The sequence below is a fragment of the Rhipicephalus microplus genome, chromosome 3, assembly GCF_043290135.1.
Source record: "Rhipicephalus microplus isolate Deutch F79 chromosome 3, USDA_Rmic, whole genome shotgun sequence".
In the NCBI taxonomy this organism is placed as follows: Eukaryota; Metazoa; Arthropoda; class Arachnida; order Ixodida; family Ixodidae; genus Rhipicephalus; species Rhipicephalus microplus.
The window spans coordinates 137,282,414-137,300,996 of NC_134702.1; the positions used below are offsets into that span (position 1 = coordinate 137,282,414).

Sequence of the window (18,583 nt, forward strand, 5' to 3'; positions counted from 1 at the left end):
GCTCGTCATGAGCAGGTTTCCAAAACTTGTCCTTCCGTACGAAGCAGTACGTCAAAACGTTCTCAAACCATGAAAAACAATTCAGAACATTCAACAGGCTTCCATTTGTCCACACAATGATCAAAGATGCGTGCGAAAAATTGTATCAGACTACCGCAGTTGTGCACTGTTTCACATATACATCATCGAATGATAGGTTACTGAATCTTGACCTATTGAGAAGAATGGGGAAAAGTTGTTCAGCCAATGTTTCATAGCACTTATTTTATGAGGAAATACTATTGTATCCCTACAGTTGTATGTATTTATATACTTCGAAGTTCACACCCTGAAATGTATGCAAATACGTTCACTATTACTCACGATAAAACTGGCTGCGCCTATTTCGTCGAAGATAACGTCCTAGGCTTCTTGTCACGAGAAGAAGCTTAAGCGTGCAGAGGCTTTCAATTTTTCGATATAAAAAACGCCCATAGAAGGTTGACGTGTATTCTGTATATAAACAAGGGTGTAGCACCCTTTACGAAAGTGCCATTTTTCTGTAGAAAAGTATTAGTTCACACCTTCATATCATGATATATTCTGAATTTCGCCGTTTCATCTGGCGCAGTAATGGTTGAGATGCTTAGCGGCGTCTTAAAAATCATGCAATTTCATCGCCACCTAGAGGGCTAGAAAACGCTTTTTTTTGTCGATGAAACGCCCCTGTTTCCTAAATCTCCGCAACGGCTCATGGTTTTAACGTTACTCCTAATCTCCTTCCTTTGTACATTTTTTAAGTAGATACTTTGAGAGACCGAAGATATATTGAGAGCACTTTTACAATCTACATTTAATAAAGCCAACTTTTTCGCCAAAAGTTTCGCCAATTTAGTAATACCTCCTTATCTTGGACCTTTATCACCATTACATATACCACGCTTGACGAGAAAAGGGTCAACAAATAAATTGGCATTTAAAGGCATAAAAGGAATAATTTAAGACAATGGCATACATGTATGCTATGCATTGTGATCTGCTTGTAAGAGTAGATCGAATTTGTTCGACAAAACAACATAGCTCGTATCGTCATAAGGGTGACGTTCTCGGGCTTTTCCGCAAGCAAATGCAAGTGCTTACGCAGTTGCAGTTGCGATAGGTACCATAGAACTAGACAATAGATAGAATGCGGACAATACGACAAAATTTAAAGCGAGACCTGACAACATAATCATCGACAGTCACTCTCGTCGTCAAATAGGCGCAACGACACGAACAAATCTGTCCTGCACGAGGCCGCCGCTTCACGGATCAGCTTTATCGTATATTCGAAAATATATTCCACATATCTGCATTATCCATCATGTTGAGTACGGCTGCTATTTATGTTACAGTTCTCTGCCTAATTCCTGGTGAGTAAAGGACTTCATTTATGTAGTGAAGATTCAAGCTCCTATACTTCTCTAAATATGCACAAACACGTGGTGAAGTTAGAAGACACGTACACGACGCGCAATTGGTAACTTAAAAAAATACACACTTTGTGTTTACGATCACCAAAGGTAACTAAAACGATTGGAGTGATGCATAAATATGAATTAGTGTCTTTCTAGCAATTCATTCATGTCTAAATATAATTTGGAGCAGTACGAATAGTACAACAGAACAAATGACAATATTGATAGTAACTGAAATAGTTCCATGCACACGCTAGCCCCGTCATTTTAATTCAGAAGCCTACATGCGCGAGTTCAATATAGCTGCCATCATGTGTACCTGCGTAAGGCAACTTCATTACACACAAAAAAACTTTACCAAGTTGCGTGACCGAGAAATCGAACAGGCATATTGACATAGCAGTATACTATTCTACAACAGAGCCGTCAGAATGCTTCAGTCTGCTTCTAAAAACATAAATAGAAAATCTTCACGAGTGCCAAATCGGACTAGAATCACGAAAACAGATATGATATTGGATAGAAGGAATTCATTGTCGGACCTGGCACCATATATATCATGCCATTTTAACAATGACTGAGTTAACTATATTTTCTTGTTCATTAGACAGGTGTTCACCTATGGTTACTAACTATCACCAGTCACAGTGTCAAGAAATCGGTAAAGTAAGGTGCAACAGTCCCAGATACTGGCGCTCGTCCCGAATAGAAAAATGCAGCCAAGAGAAGCTTGGCGTGGGCCTCTTGAACGAATTGAATTTCTGTATATTTTACATCCTTTACTTTCCTTACATTCTTTCTTTCTTACTTCGCAAACCCGTATTATAGCCTAACTAATGGATCATCACGTGATCAAGGACACGTAGTTGAAGAATTCTATTTCTCTAAAGTCGGAATCGTCTTTAAACGGGCTATTGCTGCAATTAACTTTAGCCGGTTTCAGCAGATCGCTTATATTCAGACATTGTGAGAAGCGCAATCAAGCACCCACGGCAGGTGTGCTGCTTCGCAATTATTTTTGCATTGTCAATATAAAGCATTTATGCGCTTTAATTCAGTGCACACTGAACAAGCGTGGGCGTGGGGCTCAATGTTCAAAGCACTCGCTTTTGGAGCGTGGGGACGCTGGTTCAAACCCGATCTATGTAATGAACGAACGAATAAACTTGAATTAATAGGGATTAACCCCTGTACCATCCCACCCTTAATTCATTGAAGATCATGGGGATGCCCCAAGTGAATAGAAGTACTTGAAGCCGAGCAGCATCTTCGGTGTGCCGAACAGCCTGTAGCTGGTCACCCAGCTCATCGCTGGTGAGGGCCATTTCCAAGCGGCATAAAGCTCATGAAGCCAATCTGCAGCCACGGAAACACTTTTTTGTTTAGAGCACAGCTCTTGCGCACCCGTTCCTGAGCTGAGCGGCATCGCAGTTGTCAGCGTAATTGAATTAGTGAACAAGGATGAAAGAGAGCCATAAAAAGACAGTAGCCCGGAGTTCCCCACAATGGGAACCCGCGAGCCGCAGTGTTATGGTTTGCAATGCCTCGTGCCCGCTCGTGGTATTTGCGACAACGCAACGGATGGTCGTCGTGAACGGGCATGAGAAAATAGCCTCGATTGTGAGGCTTCAGGGAAGAAGACATCCCGTGATCTCAACGTTGCCTCGTTTATTTTTTTGATGCTGGTATATAAACTCTCACCCTTGAATGAAAACCACTAGTTCAACTTCAGGGAGTAGTCATAATGCGACGTCATCAAAAAGGTGCGACTGCTTGCGTCACAGCTGGGTATTAGCACGTTGGCTTAGAGGTGGCTCCCAGAATGAGCCCAGCTTTGCGCCGATGTATTGGGACATCTAAACGCATCACCTAGCAGTCACGGGATGCCCCGAGCAGTTATTGGCTACGCCTTTAAATCACAACCCTTTCCTGAGTATTCACATAAACACATGCGAGAGCGAGTGATTCAACAACAGGACACCGCATATGTGGACACCCGACATGTATCATAACTACTGCACCATGCTCTTGCAGTTAAGTATGCTCACTCGATTCCACTGTAACAGCGTACGTCATGGCAGATGTCAGCAAACGACGAAAATGCAGAAAGACAAAAGGGAAAATGAGTACAAGATGGTGACTGAAGAACGCGCTTTGTCGAAAGTGTGGAGCTTTTCAGTTTTTTTGCGAGGGTTGTACAACTTGGGCCACTACGACGCTCGTACTGGAAACATCCTACCATATGTGCACCCTAAACAAATATCTGCAAACAAAAAATTAGTATATGTAGCATAATATAAGTGGTCCGTACACCGACTTTTTTTCGTGTTTCCACGCGTGCAAGTGCTCTGCTGACTGCTTATTATGGAAGTGTCATTAGGACGTAGATAAATGTAAATCTCAAAAAAACACCATAGACTTCCGGTAGTGCAGTCACAATGAGCAGTCGCGAAACAATCAGCCTTAAAAATTGATTACATAGGTCCCATTCCTAGAAGTCTTGAACAAAGCCCCTTACGATATCAACTCGCTCATTCGCAGTTTTAGTTGGGGATCCGCAGTAGCCCCGCGAAAGCAGGCTACTGTTGGAAATGTCTGACAGCCTTATCCCGAAAAGCTGTTGTAGACGCTCAGCTAAATCTCTGTAATTGGCGCCACAAAGCAAGTATGCTCACCATATATAGGTGCACGTTGTCCGTCCCTGAAGCTCCATGATCATGGCGCCCTACAAGCGTCCCTGCGAGCGGGAAGCTTCCGCAAGAAGGGAGTGTAACTGATGACGTGCAAGTCCACTCGGCCACCCAACTGTAACCCACGCAACCAACGCAATGTGCTCCAAGAGACTGAAAAGACTGGAGAAAGAGGTGAATGTGCTCGCTACTGAGACGCTCGTTTGCTTCGGCTAGTGCCGGCATCGCAATGGCGCCGAACGACAACTGCACAATTTATATGATGCACATGGGGGTGTCTTCAGCACTAAAGTGGATCGAAACGCGCTTCGCGATATTCAACTAACTGATGCAGATATATTAACTCTCTTCTCCTTGTTTTACAATCCATACAAAACCAAAGAGATAAGCGAAGAGTGTCATGGTGCCATGACACTCTTTTGCTTGTTTTTTTAGTGAAGGTTTTCTAGGTGTGCATGGTCATGGTACTTCTTTTATTTTGTGTGCTTTCGAATGTGTAAGTGAAGTAACAACGAGCAGCCGTCAAGCGTAGAATCCCTATAGACTGAGCGATTAGTATTGACATTGATGACATGCTTTACCAAGAATAAAGTGTCGGGGAGGAGACATTGGTAGTAAGCTTATTGAATATAGGAAAGGTATTCTAACCTTTTGTCATTGAACTTGCCGTGGCTTAGGGGCACGTCAAGGAACCCAAGAGAAGTGCAGTTACAAGGTGTGCGTAATGCCTTAGGTAGATACATAGTCTCTGCTTTGCAGAAGCATGAATTATAGCGTAGTGGTACTTCGACTGTGTGCTGTACAGGGAATAGCATTCGATGGCTAGCACGTCGCCAGTTCTGATACATTTAAAATTAGGATACCGTTTTGCATACATACCTAAATAACGCGCAATAATGAACTGAATTCCGTTTATATGCCCCATTTTCTTAATTGTCAGGTTAACCAGATTTTTTTCACCTAATGTTGTTCTGAGCCCCTCATCCAGATTTCTTGCCAAGCGGATGTCATGGGTCATGCATATACGTTTCTAATCAACCAGGCGATCGCTTACAATATTTAAGAAACTTGTCCAAGGAACATGACGTGACTATAGGCTATTACCAAGAAGACTAAATTTAGGAGGCTAAGAAGCACTTCATATTTTCGATTGTCTTCGAGCACAATAACATCAATGAATAAAGGGAAGATTGAACTGTCTGCAGTTTGTAGTTCTTCTGATAAACTCGAAGACAGGGAATATCGAACCCTTTGTCGCGGTAGGCATGCTTTTCTACGTGCCATACTTTTTTCTAAGAAAGCTGAAACATAACGCACTACTTGCTTTTTTAGCCGATTTAACAATATTTATGAAATGCCGACTAACTAAATATTGAAAAGCTCACCTGTGCTCCAAAGCGGGAAGCTGTTGTGACAACCGCCCACAATTCATAGAAAAAGTAACCATCTTGTGCATTTAAGGCTTCCTTATTATTCAAGAGATCTCTGTCACACTGAATCTCATTCTGAAGATTCATCTCACGTTTTAACAATATTTCAAGCAGTTTGTCTGGTGATATATGCAACCAACGATGGCCACGGCATTCCAGTGAATTCTGAAACATGAAGCAGCTTTCTACTGATGCTGCGCAGTAAGTGAACTCATTTTTACATGTGTTGCTTGCAGGAGCATTTTCTCAAAATGAATTACTCTACCAAAGTGAAAACTACTGTCGTCGGTTCGTTTCACCTACCATTGTAAGTATCTATGTTCATAGAGAACCGCATTGGCAATCCTTGGCAGGGTTGTTTACATAGTATTTATATCAATAAGCTGCAGAAAACATCCATTTGTTGAGAAGGGAATGCGCAAGGCAGGTACTTTTTGTACGAGTGACGTTCATAGTGCAACTGTTCGTGCATATACGTGTGTCACGCAGTTTGTTGATACTGCTAAAACCTACCGACCTTTTCTTATGAAACTGACCTTAAATATACGATGCAGAGTGAAGGGATACACGCCACAAACGCTCAGGGAAGCTCACACCAGAGCAATTATGGCCCGTATTCCCTTTCACCCTGTGTTGTGTAGTCTCGCTCAAAATTATGTTTAGCACAAAAGTGTTTATGCTGCGCTCTACCATGGCTCCGTTGACGTAATTTCTTCACGGATATGATGTTGTAAATATATACTGACAGGTTTCGAAGAAAAAACAAGAATATTATTGTTTCGTAGCCAGGGGTCGCGTCGCTTCGCGGCACGTGACGCAAACCACTAGGTCCCCGAATGTACGCCGCTCAACTCGATACCGGCAAGCCATTTATACGCACCATCTATAATTGCCAGTGCTCAGTGCTCGGTATTTTCAGCACATTATCGTCATTAGTAGGGAGTCGGTGAGAGCGCCGCACCTTAGGCGTGCCATGCCCTCTAAAAATGGTCACCTCGCGCCACCCTTCGCGTTGTTATGCGCACGCGCCTCCACATTTCATGGTAAAAGTGCGTATGCATGTTCTCTGGTGGAGCCGCTCGCCTGAGCACGTGCTTATCTAGGAATTGTGGCGCTTTGTGTCTCTTGTGCTGCGCCCCCCCCAAGCTTTTTTTGTAGTTACAGTAGTGAAAGAGAGCATGAAGGTCACTTCGCTCTCTGCCGCGGCCACGTTTACAAAAAGAGCACGCTGCACACACACGCAGAAGTAAAGATTGTGACAGTTGATATCACTTGTCTTTCGCATTTGTGCCGTGTGTCTTTCTTTCTGTTTAAGCAGAGCCCATCTACAGTGGTCTAGTGGCTCAAATACACGGCTGCTGACCCTCAGGTCACGAGATCTAATCCCGGCTGCGGCGGCTGAATTTTTGGTGCAGCCTAAAATTCTGAAGGCCCGTGTATATGCACGCTAAAAAAACGCCATGTGGTCAAATCTCTTGGATCTTTCCCCTACGGCGTCTCTCATGATCATATGGTGGTTTTGGGGCGTTAAACTGTACATACCAAGTAATGAATCTATCGAACTGTTTGAGTAGAATGTTTTGAAAAGTGAGCTGTGACAGTTCTTTCTCCGCGCACGTCCTGTGTACGCTAGTTTCGTGAGTGCTTTCTGCTGTGTGCGCTGCAAGTTTTGAGCTGCTTGTCGTTCTTCGAGTGACTTCGCAATTTGTTGCTGTCGCATTCATTCCTTTGCCCTTGTGATGAAGCAATGAACAACAAACGCTGAACTACCCCTGTGAAGACACGTTATACTTTTGTGTTGTACCGATTCCTAAAAAGGCGCATCAGCCACTTTTTTTATGAAAATTCCATAACTAGACCGCTTATATATACTGCGACTAGTCTTAATATTGAACAACATGAAGCAAGCTAGACAAAAATACAGTGAGGAAACAAGGCTATGTGTGACAGTTTCGACTCTTTTTTTTTTCAAATATTGGTTCGATGATAATAACGTGAAGAGTTTGACAGTGCACGTTTGTCACGTATGTGAAGTCCTTATTGTCGTTTTCTTAGTGATGTACCCCATCAGATCTCATGCGTAAACAATTTGATAAGAAATGAGTATCACATCAGAACTACACGCAGCAGTATTTCAAACAATAGCAGAGTTGTGTGGCCCCTTTCTTTCATGGAAGTGTTCGTGAATTACATGCACTGATATGAAGTTATGTTGTTTTTTTAAGCAGCTCACTTTTGTCGTCATAGAAGTAGAAATTATTGTTATAGCGTTAGGGCGCAAATTGCAACTTTCCTGATCGTAATGACACACTTGAATGCATCAGGAGGTTTTGCATTGACGTTTTTGTGTTGCAGACATCAGCTTTGGGCTTGTGTACGTATCCGTGTCTTTTATGGTCCAACAATCAACCTCCAAAAGTACTAGTGATCTCGGAGCCAGATGGCACCGCTTGCAAGGTATGCAAAAATGCTTGTGTAATATAATTTGCTTACTGTAGTTTTCTGTAACATTGAAAACTAATGACCCAACTCCAAAAAAAATTTCATAAAAGGTAATCAGTGATTATAAATGTCACTGCTGCTTATTTTTCTGTTTTTGCTTTACTAAAAATATCATCTTTCGCAAGTGTGTAACCATCACGCGAATAAATGACACTGCTACATTTTCAGTAAGATGTCACCATAAAACTTGAAATATCTGATGTGAGCTTCCCTCTTTTATTAAATGCCTTTTAATTTTTATCGCGTACATGTAGAAACCATACTTCAAGGCTTCGACACTGATAACTTTCGACCAATCACTGCAGTAAGATAATCAATACATAGAGTGAAATATGAAAAAAAAACGATATTTGTGGGCAAGTGCTTGTACTTAACGGTTGAGGGCTGGTGACCATTAAGTGCTTATGTGCCCAGACACTGTAATAAGCGATAATAGTGTCTGAATAGTTTGACAGTAGATTAACGAGGTACTTCTCCTAGATATATATAGATTCGTTTTTATATGGTCGAAGTCAACTTCGAAACTAGCGCTTTTACAAAACGAAAATCATGACCTGTCAGTTATGACGACACAGCGGTATACGTTCTAAAATGAATGCGATCCACAGTTCATATATTTGTATTGTTCCACTTTCAGATATACGATGGATTTCGACAAGCACCACAAGTAGTAAGCACTCACTTGGGCTCTATTTTTAACAATATTCTGAGAAATGGGAGTATTACTGTTTTCTTTTATGCCGCTGAAGCTGCATTCGTGCAAAATCATGGCACGTTAAGGTTATTTGGCGCTCTATTCATGGCTAAGTCACAAATACGAGTTAAAAGCCGCACTTGATTTTTCGAAATGATAAAATCATTCAACAAAGTAGAGAATTTCATCAGGTTAAGCCATCATCCTGTCTAAATAAAGCCTCTTAAGTAGCAGCGATTAGTGTTTCCGATGTTTAACGCACTGTTTGAACCGCCAATGAATTGTGACTTTTTGCAGCGTTTACAAGCAAGCAGTAGGCCAGAATAACTTGCATTCATTTGAAAAGACAGGAATATAGCTGAGAAATATAAAACTTAAAACTTACGGTCTTTCTAAGATACAGGGTGTCCAAATACGCAATAAAAAAAGAGGTTATAACACCACAAATACTGACTAACAACTCAAGAGACACACAACGACGGTAAAATAAACACGGCACGAAAACGTATCTGCGCATGCCTATGTAACAGGCGGACGTTTCCCTCCAGCATGCCTGGGGTTCTACGGGAAAGAGGATATAATTTCAACTTTATGCAAATTTATCTATGTTTGACTTGCGCATCCGTTGCCCCTATTACCGTGATACTGCCACTGCATTAATCAATGATTATCGGAACATCAGATATTGTTAGCTGGAAGCTCACCTTTTGATTTCTCCTTCACATTACCGAGAATGTAAGTGCCCACCTAAATGCAATGCGTGTGCGCAGTTTCGTACATGCATAGTATCGACGAAACGCGCCTGACTGTTGTGGCAAGCAAACAATAAGTGGGAGTGCATGCGGAGCCAGCCAAAAATTAAGTTGCACAAAAATCAAATCAGTTCTCTTAAGAGCTATCTTTCACTTGAAGTCCCCACACCAGCCAATTTATAGGTTTCCCTACTACATAACCTGATTGGTGGACATGTGGAATTCAACGTCCCAAAATCACCATATGATTATGAGAGACGCCTAGTGAAGGGCACCAGTGCATGAGCATGCACAGATGTTGGTACCTTCTTTTGTGTTTTGCCGCCGTGCGTCTCTTCAGTTGTTGGCCGGCGTTTGTGATGTACTGACTTCATTCCTTCGTCCCTGTGATTTAAAACACTTACCAACTAGCTGAGCTCCCTGTTATTCTGTAAGAAAGCACCACAATGTTTCAAATGTGAGTATGGTGTCTCAACCATGCATGTCTCAAGAAGCTGTTTGGATATAAATCAAAATTTTATTTAGGTATATATTATTCATAATGTCATATCTATCATGCCCGTATTGTATTTCATATGTTCGATTTTAGGTTGGAAACTGCCGAGCGGGATTCTGTCATCGTACTGAAGATTACCACCTATTGAAGCGCATGAAGAGGGACGTCAGCACCTCTGCTTCTTCAAGACAACCAAATGCTTCTCCTTCCCAGAAGCAAGTGCAAAGTAGGCATGGCTCGGAAAAACCAAAGATCTCAAGAACAGAGCGAATTGAGCATAGGAGAAGACAGATGTGGAAGCGTTGTGACTGTGCTAGCATGAGAGGATTATTCATTGACATGAGTTATGTAGTAAGTGGCTTGCGCTTAGGAAGGCGAGGGAAGAGAGAACGACGTCGTAAAGTAGGTTGCCGGGTTATATGCCTTTTTCTAATTAACAAATACAAGCATGACCCGAAGTGGGCCGCCCTTTTCGAAGCTCGCCTCAGCACTCCTGCAAGTGTGAAGCTGGAAAATGCTACTGGCGCTTTGCCAGGGGGAAATAGAGATGGCGTGAACACCAGCACCAATCGAATAGGTTCTACAACAAATGGAATAAGCGCAGCTGGTCCAGATCCGGCAGCGAGTATTGTTGGAGTAAATTCCCCAGGTCCGATTGGAAGCACGGAGACAAGATTGACAAATAATCTAACCTCCAGACCTCCTGCAACAACTGTTCTTACCGTTGTTCCTGGCAACAAAGCCAACAGTAGGGTTAGCGAAAGCAGTAACACAGGTGCAGGCACCGGTTCTGTGGTGGCTGGCTCTGCTAGAGCCAGTATCAATGGGGGAGCATCGTCTATTCCCCCCACTACTAGCAGTTCTGCAAAAAGAGAAACTAGCAACAATATTGATGATAACCCACTTAACAATAGTGCTGGTGCAGGAAACCCCGGCAATGGTAGCACCAGTCTCAGTACCAGTACGACACCTCTAGAAAGTATCCTTCTTCCTAGCATTTCAGGAACTACAGGAATATCTGGCAAACTTGTGACTACCGCTACTACAACAGCCGTTGAAGCTGCCGGCGTGCCATCAGGAGGCTATCCACGAAATGGTAGTAGCGGAAGCGGCGTGGTGATAAATGCGCAGCCATCCACCAATGGTAATGGTGGCATATCTACGGGTGGTCTCGATGTCCCTGGGTCTCCGAAAAATAGAAGTGGTCGTGAACTATCCGGTGTATCAGCTGCTGGCGCTAGCAGTGGTACCACCACCGGTGCTGCAGTGGGCGCGGAAGGTGGCACCCACCCAAAAAATGAGATTGTAAGCAGCACGGGGTTGAGCGCAGGACCATCCCACAACATGACAAATGTACCTACCACCCCAACTAGTGGCAGCGGCGCCGGTATACGTTCTTTGAATAGTGATGGAAAATCTCTCCAAAATACTGAAACTTCCGGTAGATCAACTCTAACACCTAACAGTAGTAGAGCTAGTTCGAACCGACAAGGCACACATGGTTTGGGTAATGGTAGCGTTGGCAGTAGCCTAAACTTAGAAGCTAGCACAGGATTCCCAGGAAATAACGGCGGTGATAATCATAACCGCTTGCTAATAAATGGCACTAACGTCACTCTAAAACCACAAGTTGAAAGTGCTGCTGGTCCCAGCACCGAGAGTTTTGGCAAACCTGGCAGTGGTGGCAACATTTCTGTCAGCAGTGAAACGCTCGGTAGTGGTGCGCTTGAATCAAGTGCTGGCGGTCTACTCAGGAAACCAAGCGCTGGCTCTCCTACAAGCAAAGTGACAGGTGGCCGAGAAAATAGCAGTGTTTCAAGTACTGCTACATCCAGTTCTGTACGTGGAGTGAGAACCAGTTCCCCTGGAAGTAGTACGAACATCCACGCTACTAATGGACACGCTGTAGATGTTACAAGCAGTTCGCGTACGACATCAACTGGTGGAAATCCAAGCATTACCGAAGCTAGCACAAGTAGAAGCAGTAGCAGCAGCGTGTCAGGCGTAGACACTAGTGTGTCTAGAGGTAGTGGGTCTTCGAGTGGTGAAGGAGCTATCAATGGCCTCAGCAGCAGTGTTAGCGTCGTAAGTGAAGGTGCTCTTAATAGTGGTACTACTTCTGCAAATCCAAGAGGTGCAATAATTGGTCCATCGCAAAGCAGCAGTGGTGCAGGTGTAGAAACCACGACTAAGCCCACAAGAATCTCAGTCACCGAAGGGGGTCTGCCTGGTGCTTCGACGGCTGCCACTAATACTAATTCAGTGGCACTTGCCGGAGGTGAGGAAACGAGTGCCGGTATAAGTGGTATAGCGCCCACAGACAGTGGTGGAGCCGAAGGTACCTCTAATAGAGGTGGGCATGCTAGTATCGGCACTGAACAGCCAAACGAGAGCGATCGTAAGCCTGAGAGTTTCCCTGAAGCCGCGTCTGCAGGTAGTCGCGTAGGTATGGGTTCAGGATATGATACTGGGTTTGGCAACAGTGCATCATATGGTGCAGGTGCTATATCTGGCAACGGTGTGTCATTCCCTTTTGTTAGGCCTTACGGTGAACGACCAAGTGGCTTCGGTAGCACTGGTAATATAATAGGCAGTGGAGCATGGGGCCAACTAGATGGCACGTTTAATGGAATTAGTGGAGGCTACGGAAACATTAGAACGTTTGGAAATATACCAGGCTCGCAACCCTTCAGTGGAGCTGGTGTTTATGGTGGTAACGGACGATTTCCAGGAGATGTTCGTATGTATGAAGATGATATCTTCTTTCAAGATTAACAACTTTTAGAGAGGCTAATGCACCAAAAAGTCACAGAACACTGGGACATTGAGGGTTTAAAAGATTGCGTACGTTATGGCCATTGAGGCTCTTTTTTCTAATAAAACATTTCCTGCTTTTGCAATGATTTTCTTCTGTCCGTTCGCACAAGGGAATAAATTTGAACACATATTGTTTATGCAGATATAGTTTTTCAACTTCTCTGGTGTCTAAATTTCTGCAAATGTAATGAATCCACCATTATTCCATTCAATAGATGTCGCGCTAGACGTACCTTTCATACGGATACAAAAGTTGATTCTCGCCTTACGCACTCGTAATTTCCCAGTGCATAATCATACGCTTCAATGTAATGAATGTCCCGTAGACACTTTGATTTTGAAAATAACACTCACCAGAAGCGCTGTAAGGAAAGCGCACCGAGAAACCTGTAGTTTGCCTTCAATATTTAGGTTCCCACTAAAAATCCCTCTATGAACACAATTTCTACAATAACATAGTGTGAAAAATTCATATGTTGATAATTATGCCCGAACAAAGTGTCGTTATCGAACATATGTTAAACACTGGTGCTTTAGCGGTGGAGAATTTGTTAACGGAGTCATTCTTTGAGTCTTAGTCCGTCAATCAGCTAAATGCAAACAATGTGTGCTTTTGGCTGGCAGTAACGGAGCGCAGGCTTTAATTTTAACTGTTTACTTTCAACAGTGAAAATGTCTATGCCCTTCTTACACCATGCGGCGTTCACAAAAGCTTGGCGGCTCTACGCCACTGAGAGCAGGTATGTGCCAAGCAGCTCCTAGCGCATCACAGCTATGCTCAATGGAGAAGACGAAGAAGTGTGTTTTGAATAGGAGCTACTTCTGCTAACTCCGGCGTATTTCAGTTGTAATTTAAGTATGTCTATCAGTTTCCGCTGCTCCCTTGGAGGGGATGGAAGTAGACCACCCCGGGCGCCTGCCAGCACCAGCGGCGTCAGCGGCGACCGCCTCCAGGAAGCGGATGGGACAAGCGAGCGACAGCGACAGTGAAGATACTCATGCTTACTATCTCAGCAGTGAGGACTTCTCAGATGACGGTTTCCAACCTGTGCTGAGCCGCAAGGCGAAGAGAAGGAACATGAGGACATCCTCATCCTCAACTATTCAAACTGTAAGTGAAGCGCCAAAATCGAACACTTATACCATCCTGTTTCTGCCTGCACTTCCTACCGTCAGCATGAAACGCCTTAACAGACAGTCTATGTCGAGGTCTCTGGAAACGCTCGTGCCAAATGAGATCACGGACATAAGAGTGAACGCCAGAAAAAATATACTGGCTGTGGACGTTTTGCACGCAAGTGCGTTGGGCGTTCTGCGCAGTGTAACTGACTTGGACGGCAACCAGGTGCGCTCTCATGTTCCCTTGGGATGTGATGTAATAACCGGCGTGTTCTACGACATTGATGTCACTATTTCGAATAAGGACTTACAACTTCTTGTCAAGTCAACAACTGATACTCCAATTGTTGATGTCACCCGGCTAGGCAAGTCTCGCTGTGTGAAGATTGCGTTTAAGAGCACATCACTCCCCTCTCATGTGAAGGTGGGGTACTTCAGACATGCTGTGCGGCCTTTCATTCCAAAGCCTCTCCAGTGCCGTAAATGCATGAAACTTGGACATGTGAGCAGCGTCTGCGAGAATTCGGTGGTATGCCACCGCTGCGCCGAGCACCATGAAGCGGATAAGTGCGTCGCAACTGTCAAGAAATGCTCTAATTGCAATGGATCCCATGAAGCCACATCGAAGGACTGCCCGCGGATTAAGAAGGAAATTGCCATCTTGAAGGAGATGGTGCGCGATCACTCATCTCATCGAGAAGCCGCAGCTAAAGTCAGAAGGCGTCGTTCACGTCGACGTCGGTCTTTGAGGACGCCCGCTGCCTCCTCGACACGTTTGCGTGATCCCTCATCAGTACCACCTCCTTTGCCTCCCAGACCACATGCCGTGGGAAAGGCTGTAAAGGACAAAGCCAGTCAGCATACCCTAACTGCGACAGAGTGGCCTGCACTTCAAAGGGAAGCAGCATCAAGCGAACCGAAGGAGCTTCATGACGGCCCGTCCGCACTCCCGGTTCGAGACCTTTCCAACCAAGACAGGCAAGTGACTGCAATCGTCCCGGTTCGAGATCTTTCCAACTAAGACAGGACAGTGGCTGCAATCGTGCAATCATTTATTGCCACGATTCGCACGCTACTGAGCAGCATACAATCTCCGTCTGCTAAGAGTGCACTGCAAATACTGGATGCACTGAATCCAGTTCTTGCTAACTTCGTATAAGCACAATGGCTCAACAAAATCTCATCTTCCACACTGAAGTTAAAAGTGCGTCGATTTTTCAGTGGAATGCCAGAGGCATGAAGTCCCGTATCTCGGACTTTCGCCAATTTGTTCGGGCCAATCAATTCCCTATACTTGTCATATGTGAACCAAACGTATCAACGCCTTATAGATTGTCCGGTTATGAAGCTTTTTGTTCAGCCGCTTGCGAAGAACGAAGCAAAGTAATTGTTTACATTCGCACAGACTTGACTTATCTTTCGCACCCAATAAGTTCAAATGACGACAATCAGTACGTGTGTCTTCGTGTTAAGAAGAATGCAGTTTCGTTCACGCTTATTGGTGGATATATATCTCCGTCATCGCAATTTGACTGCGACAGATTAAAAGACATCCTAATGAGAACCGATGGGCCTTGGATCATCACCGGTGACTTCAACGCCCATCACATGCTTTGCGGGAGCACTAGGATGAATGCCAGGGGCCGGAACATTGTTACATTAGCTTCTGATTACGACCTTTCCATCATGAATGATGGTACCCCCACATATCTGCGGGGTGTCACGTATGGCAGTTGCCTTGACCTGACATTGGTGTCACGGTGCTTACTCACAAAGTTAAGTGGTTTTGCGATATTGAGACTCATGGGAGCGATCACATACCCACCTACGTGACGATCGATGGTATCATAAAAAATTTCTCTTCCGGTGTTGCAATTGGCACTGACTGGTCGATGTTTGCATCGCGTGTTGAGAACGCTTGCCAAGAAGGCCTCGCCTGCAGCCTGGAAAATACCATAGTGGAAGCTATGCAAGCGTCCAAATGTAAATTACCATTTTCGTCTAAAGTGAAAATGTTTGACATCGAACTGGACAAATTATGAGCTATACGAAGCCGTGCTGAACGACGATACAGACGCACAAGATCAATTTACGATCTGAGGGAAGCAAGGTGGCTCCAGAAAAAGATTCAACGACGCATTTACAAACTGGAGAACGAACGCTGCAAAGCATTCTGCGAATCTCTAGACCCTCATAAACCGCTGTCATATATCTGGAGAACAGTTCGTGGTCTTCGCTCCTCTCCACAACAACGGCACCCTTTTAAAGCTTTGGCACTCCATCAGGGAAAAACAGAACTCGAGGTGGCTGAAGAATTTTGCACGAGAGTTGCCGGGAATATTGTGAACGAGAGCATCGACGCCGTGATCGTTCCTGAGACGCGATTACCAGAAATGGACATTCCGTTCACCATGGAAGAACTGGAAGGTGCGTTAGTCGCTTCTAAGCGCATGTCATCGCCAGGTCCTGATGGTATTACTTATAGTGCGTTGGGACACCTTGGACAAAAAGCTAGAAAAGAACTTTTAACATGCTTCAACAACTCCTGGCTCAGCGGCAGTGTTCCCCGAGAATGGAAAATTAGTCGATTAATACCACTTTTGAAATCGGGAAAATCACCATTGGACTTGACAGCGTATCGCCCTATTGCCCTCGCAAGCTGCCTCGGAAAAGTGATGGAAAGGATGGTTCTATTTCGTCTCGAGTGGTACTTGGAGCGATACACCAAATACCCTTCTTGCATGGCAGGCTTTCGTCGGGGCCGCTCCTCCAATGACTGTGTCCTTGATTTGTCGACATTTGTTCAACAAGAAAAAAGTCGCAAGCGCATATCAGTGGCACTCTTTCTTGACGTGAAGGGTGCATATGATAATGTAGCTCACGATGCCATCCTCACTTCTCTCGCAGCGATGGGCGTTGGTGGACGAATGTTTCAATGGATAAAAGATTATATAACTGGCAGAGGTTTCTTTGTACAAATATATGAGGGTACAACTGCCCAACATTACACCTACTGCGGAGTACCTCAGGGAGGGGTTTTAAGCCCCACATTGTTCAATGTGGCCCTCATTGGTCTGGTGAAGGTTCTGCCAAAGTTGGTTTGCCTATCCATATACGCCGATGATATTTGCCTCTGGAGTGCTGCAGTTACTCGCCCTCAGGTGCGTGCACGAATACAGCGGGCAGCAACCCTCTCAACAGCCTACCTTCATAAACAAGGCCTAAATATATCAACTGTGAAAGTGCGCGTTGATGGCGTTTACACGCAAACCAATGACGCCATACCCTGTTTACATCAATGGGCAGAGTGTCAAATATGCACGGACGCATCGTTTCCTGGGCATAATAATCGACAGAAGTCTTTCGTGGAGCCCACATTGTGCGTACTTGAAGAAGAGACTGCTATCTATTGTGCATATCATGAAATTCTTGTGCGGTAAAGCATGGGGAACTTCTGTGGCCTCCATGCTACAGCTGTACAGGGCCCTATTTCTGGGTCTATTGCGCTACAGCTTGCCGGTACTGACTAACACTTGCAAATCGAATACTCATTCATTGGAGAGTTTGCAGGGTCAGGCACTGCGTATCTGCCTAGGACTGCCCCGATGCGCTTCTACTTATGCCACAATCATGCTTGCCAAAGACCATCCGGTCAGGACATATATAGTTGTGGATTGCCTCACAGCGCACATTCGACATGCTAGCCGTGTCCCCGATCAACCACTTGGCCCTTCTACCTTCCGGAAGACCACGTGCTACGTTTTCAGACGTCATAGCCAAGCACCTAAACAGCATTCCATCAGGATATACGCCAGCTGCGAGAACGGCATGCCCTTTGTGGTGCCTCGACCAGCCGCAAGTACGTCTAGAAATTCCGGGAATCAAAAAGAAAAGCAGTCACTCCAGAGTAGCATTGAAGCAAGCAACACTGCTATTATTACATGAGTTGTACTTAGACCGAACGCAGATATACACTGATGGGTCCGTCTCATCCAGCAGCTCATCAGGTGCCGCTGTAATTCCGGCTGCAGAAATGACAATCAAGTTTAAGTTGTCGCATATGACTACATCTACGGCATCAGAGCTTGCTGCTATAAAGGCTGCTTTACAATATCTCGTTCAAGAACGTCCAGGAAAATGGGTCATATTCTGTGATTCGAAGGCAGCGCTTTAGAGTTTGCAGTCTGCCATGCGTAGGAGGAGCCATGACCAACTGGTACAAGAAATAAGACATTGCCATCATGAAGCTCTAGCACGAGGGCATGATAATATATATCAATGGCTGCCTGGACATATCGGTATTACCGGAAATCAATTAGCCGATGATGCAGCCCGCTCAGCCCATGAAGAAACCCGCGTAGTCCCGATTCCTCTATCAAGGAATGATGCAGCAAAACAACTTTACCTGCTGGCTCGAGATCTCACACGCACGTTCTGGTCGTCTACCAGCTTCCAAAGGTGTCAATTTTATGAACTGGATCCTTCGCTCAAGCTAAAGCTACCATCATAACTTTCCCGCTCCGATGCGACATTGTTATGCCACCTTTGGTTGGGTGTTGCATTCACAAAGGTGTACTCCTTTCACATTGGTATGGCAGACACTCCTACATGCGACTACTGCGGAGCTGAAGAGACCATCGAACACGT

At 44.6% G+C, this 18,583-nt stretch overlaps 1 protein-coding gene across 1 annotated transcript; it reads left to right on the plus strand.

The window, feature by feature from the left end:
• Positions 1–1,192: 1,192 nt before the first annotated feature.
• On the plus strand, positions 1,193–12,900 carry LOC119187818 (uncharacterized). The gene is made up of 5 exons (XM_075890312.1): positions 1,193–1,391; positions 5,793–5,863; positions 7,912–8,013; positions 8,696–8,728; positions 10,094–12,900. Exons 1-5 carry the CDS (start codon positions 1,343–1,345, stop codon positions 12,773–12,775), a joined length of 2,937 nt encoding a protein of 978 aa, XP_075746427.1. The 5' UTR covers positions 1,193–1,342; the 3' UTR covers positions 12,776–12,900.
• The last annotated feature ends 5,683 nt before the right edge of the window (positions 12,901–18,583 follow it).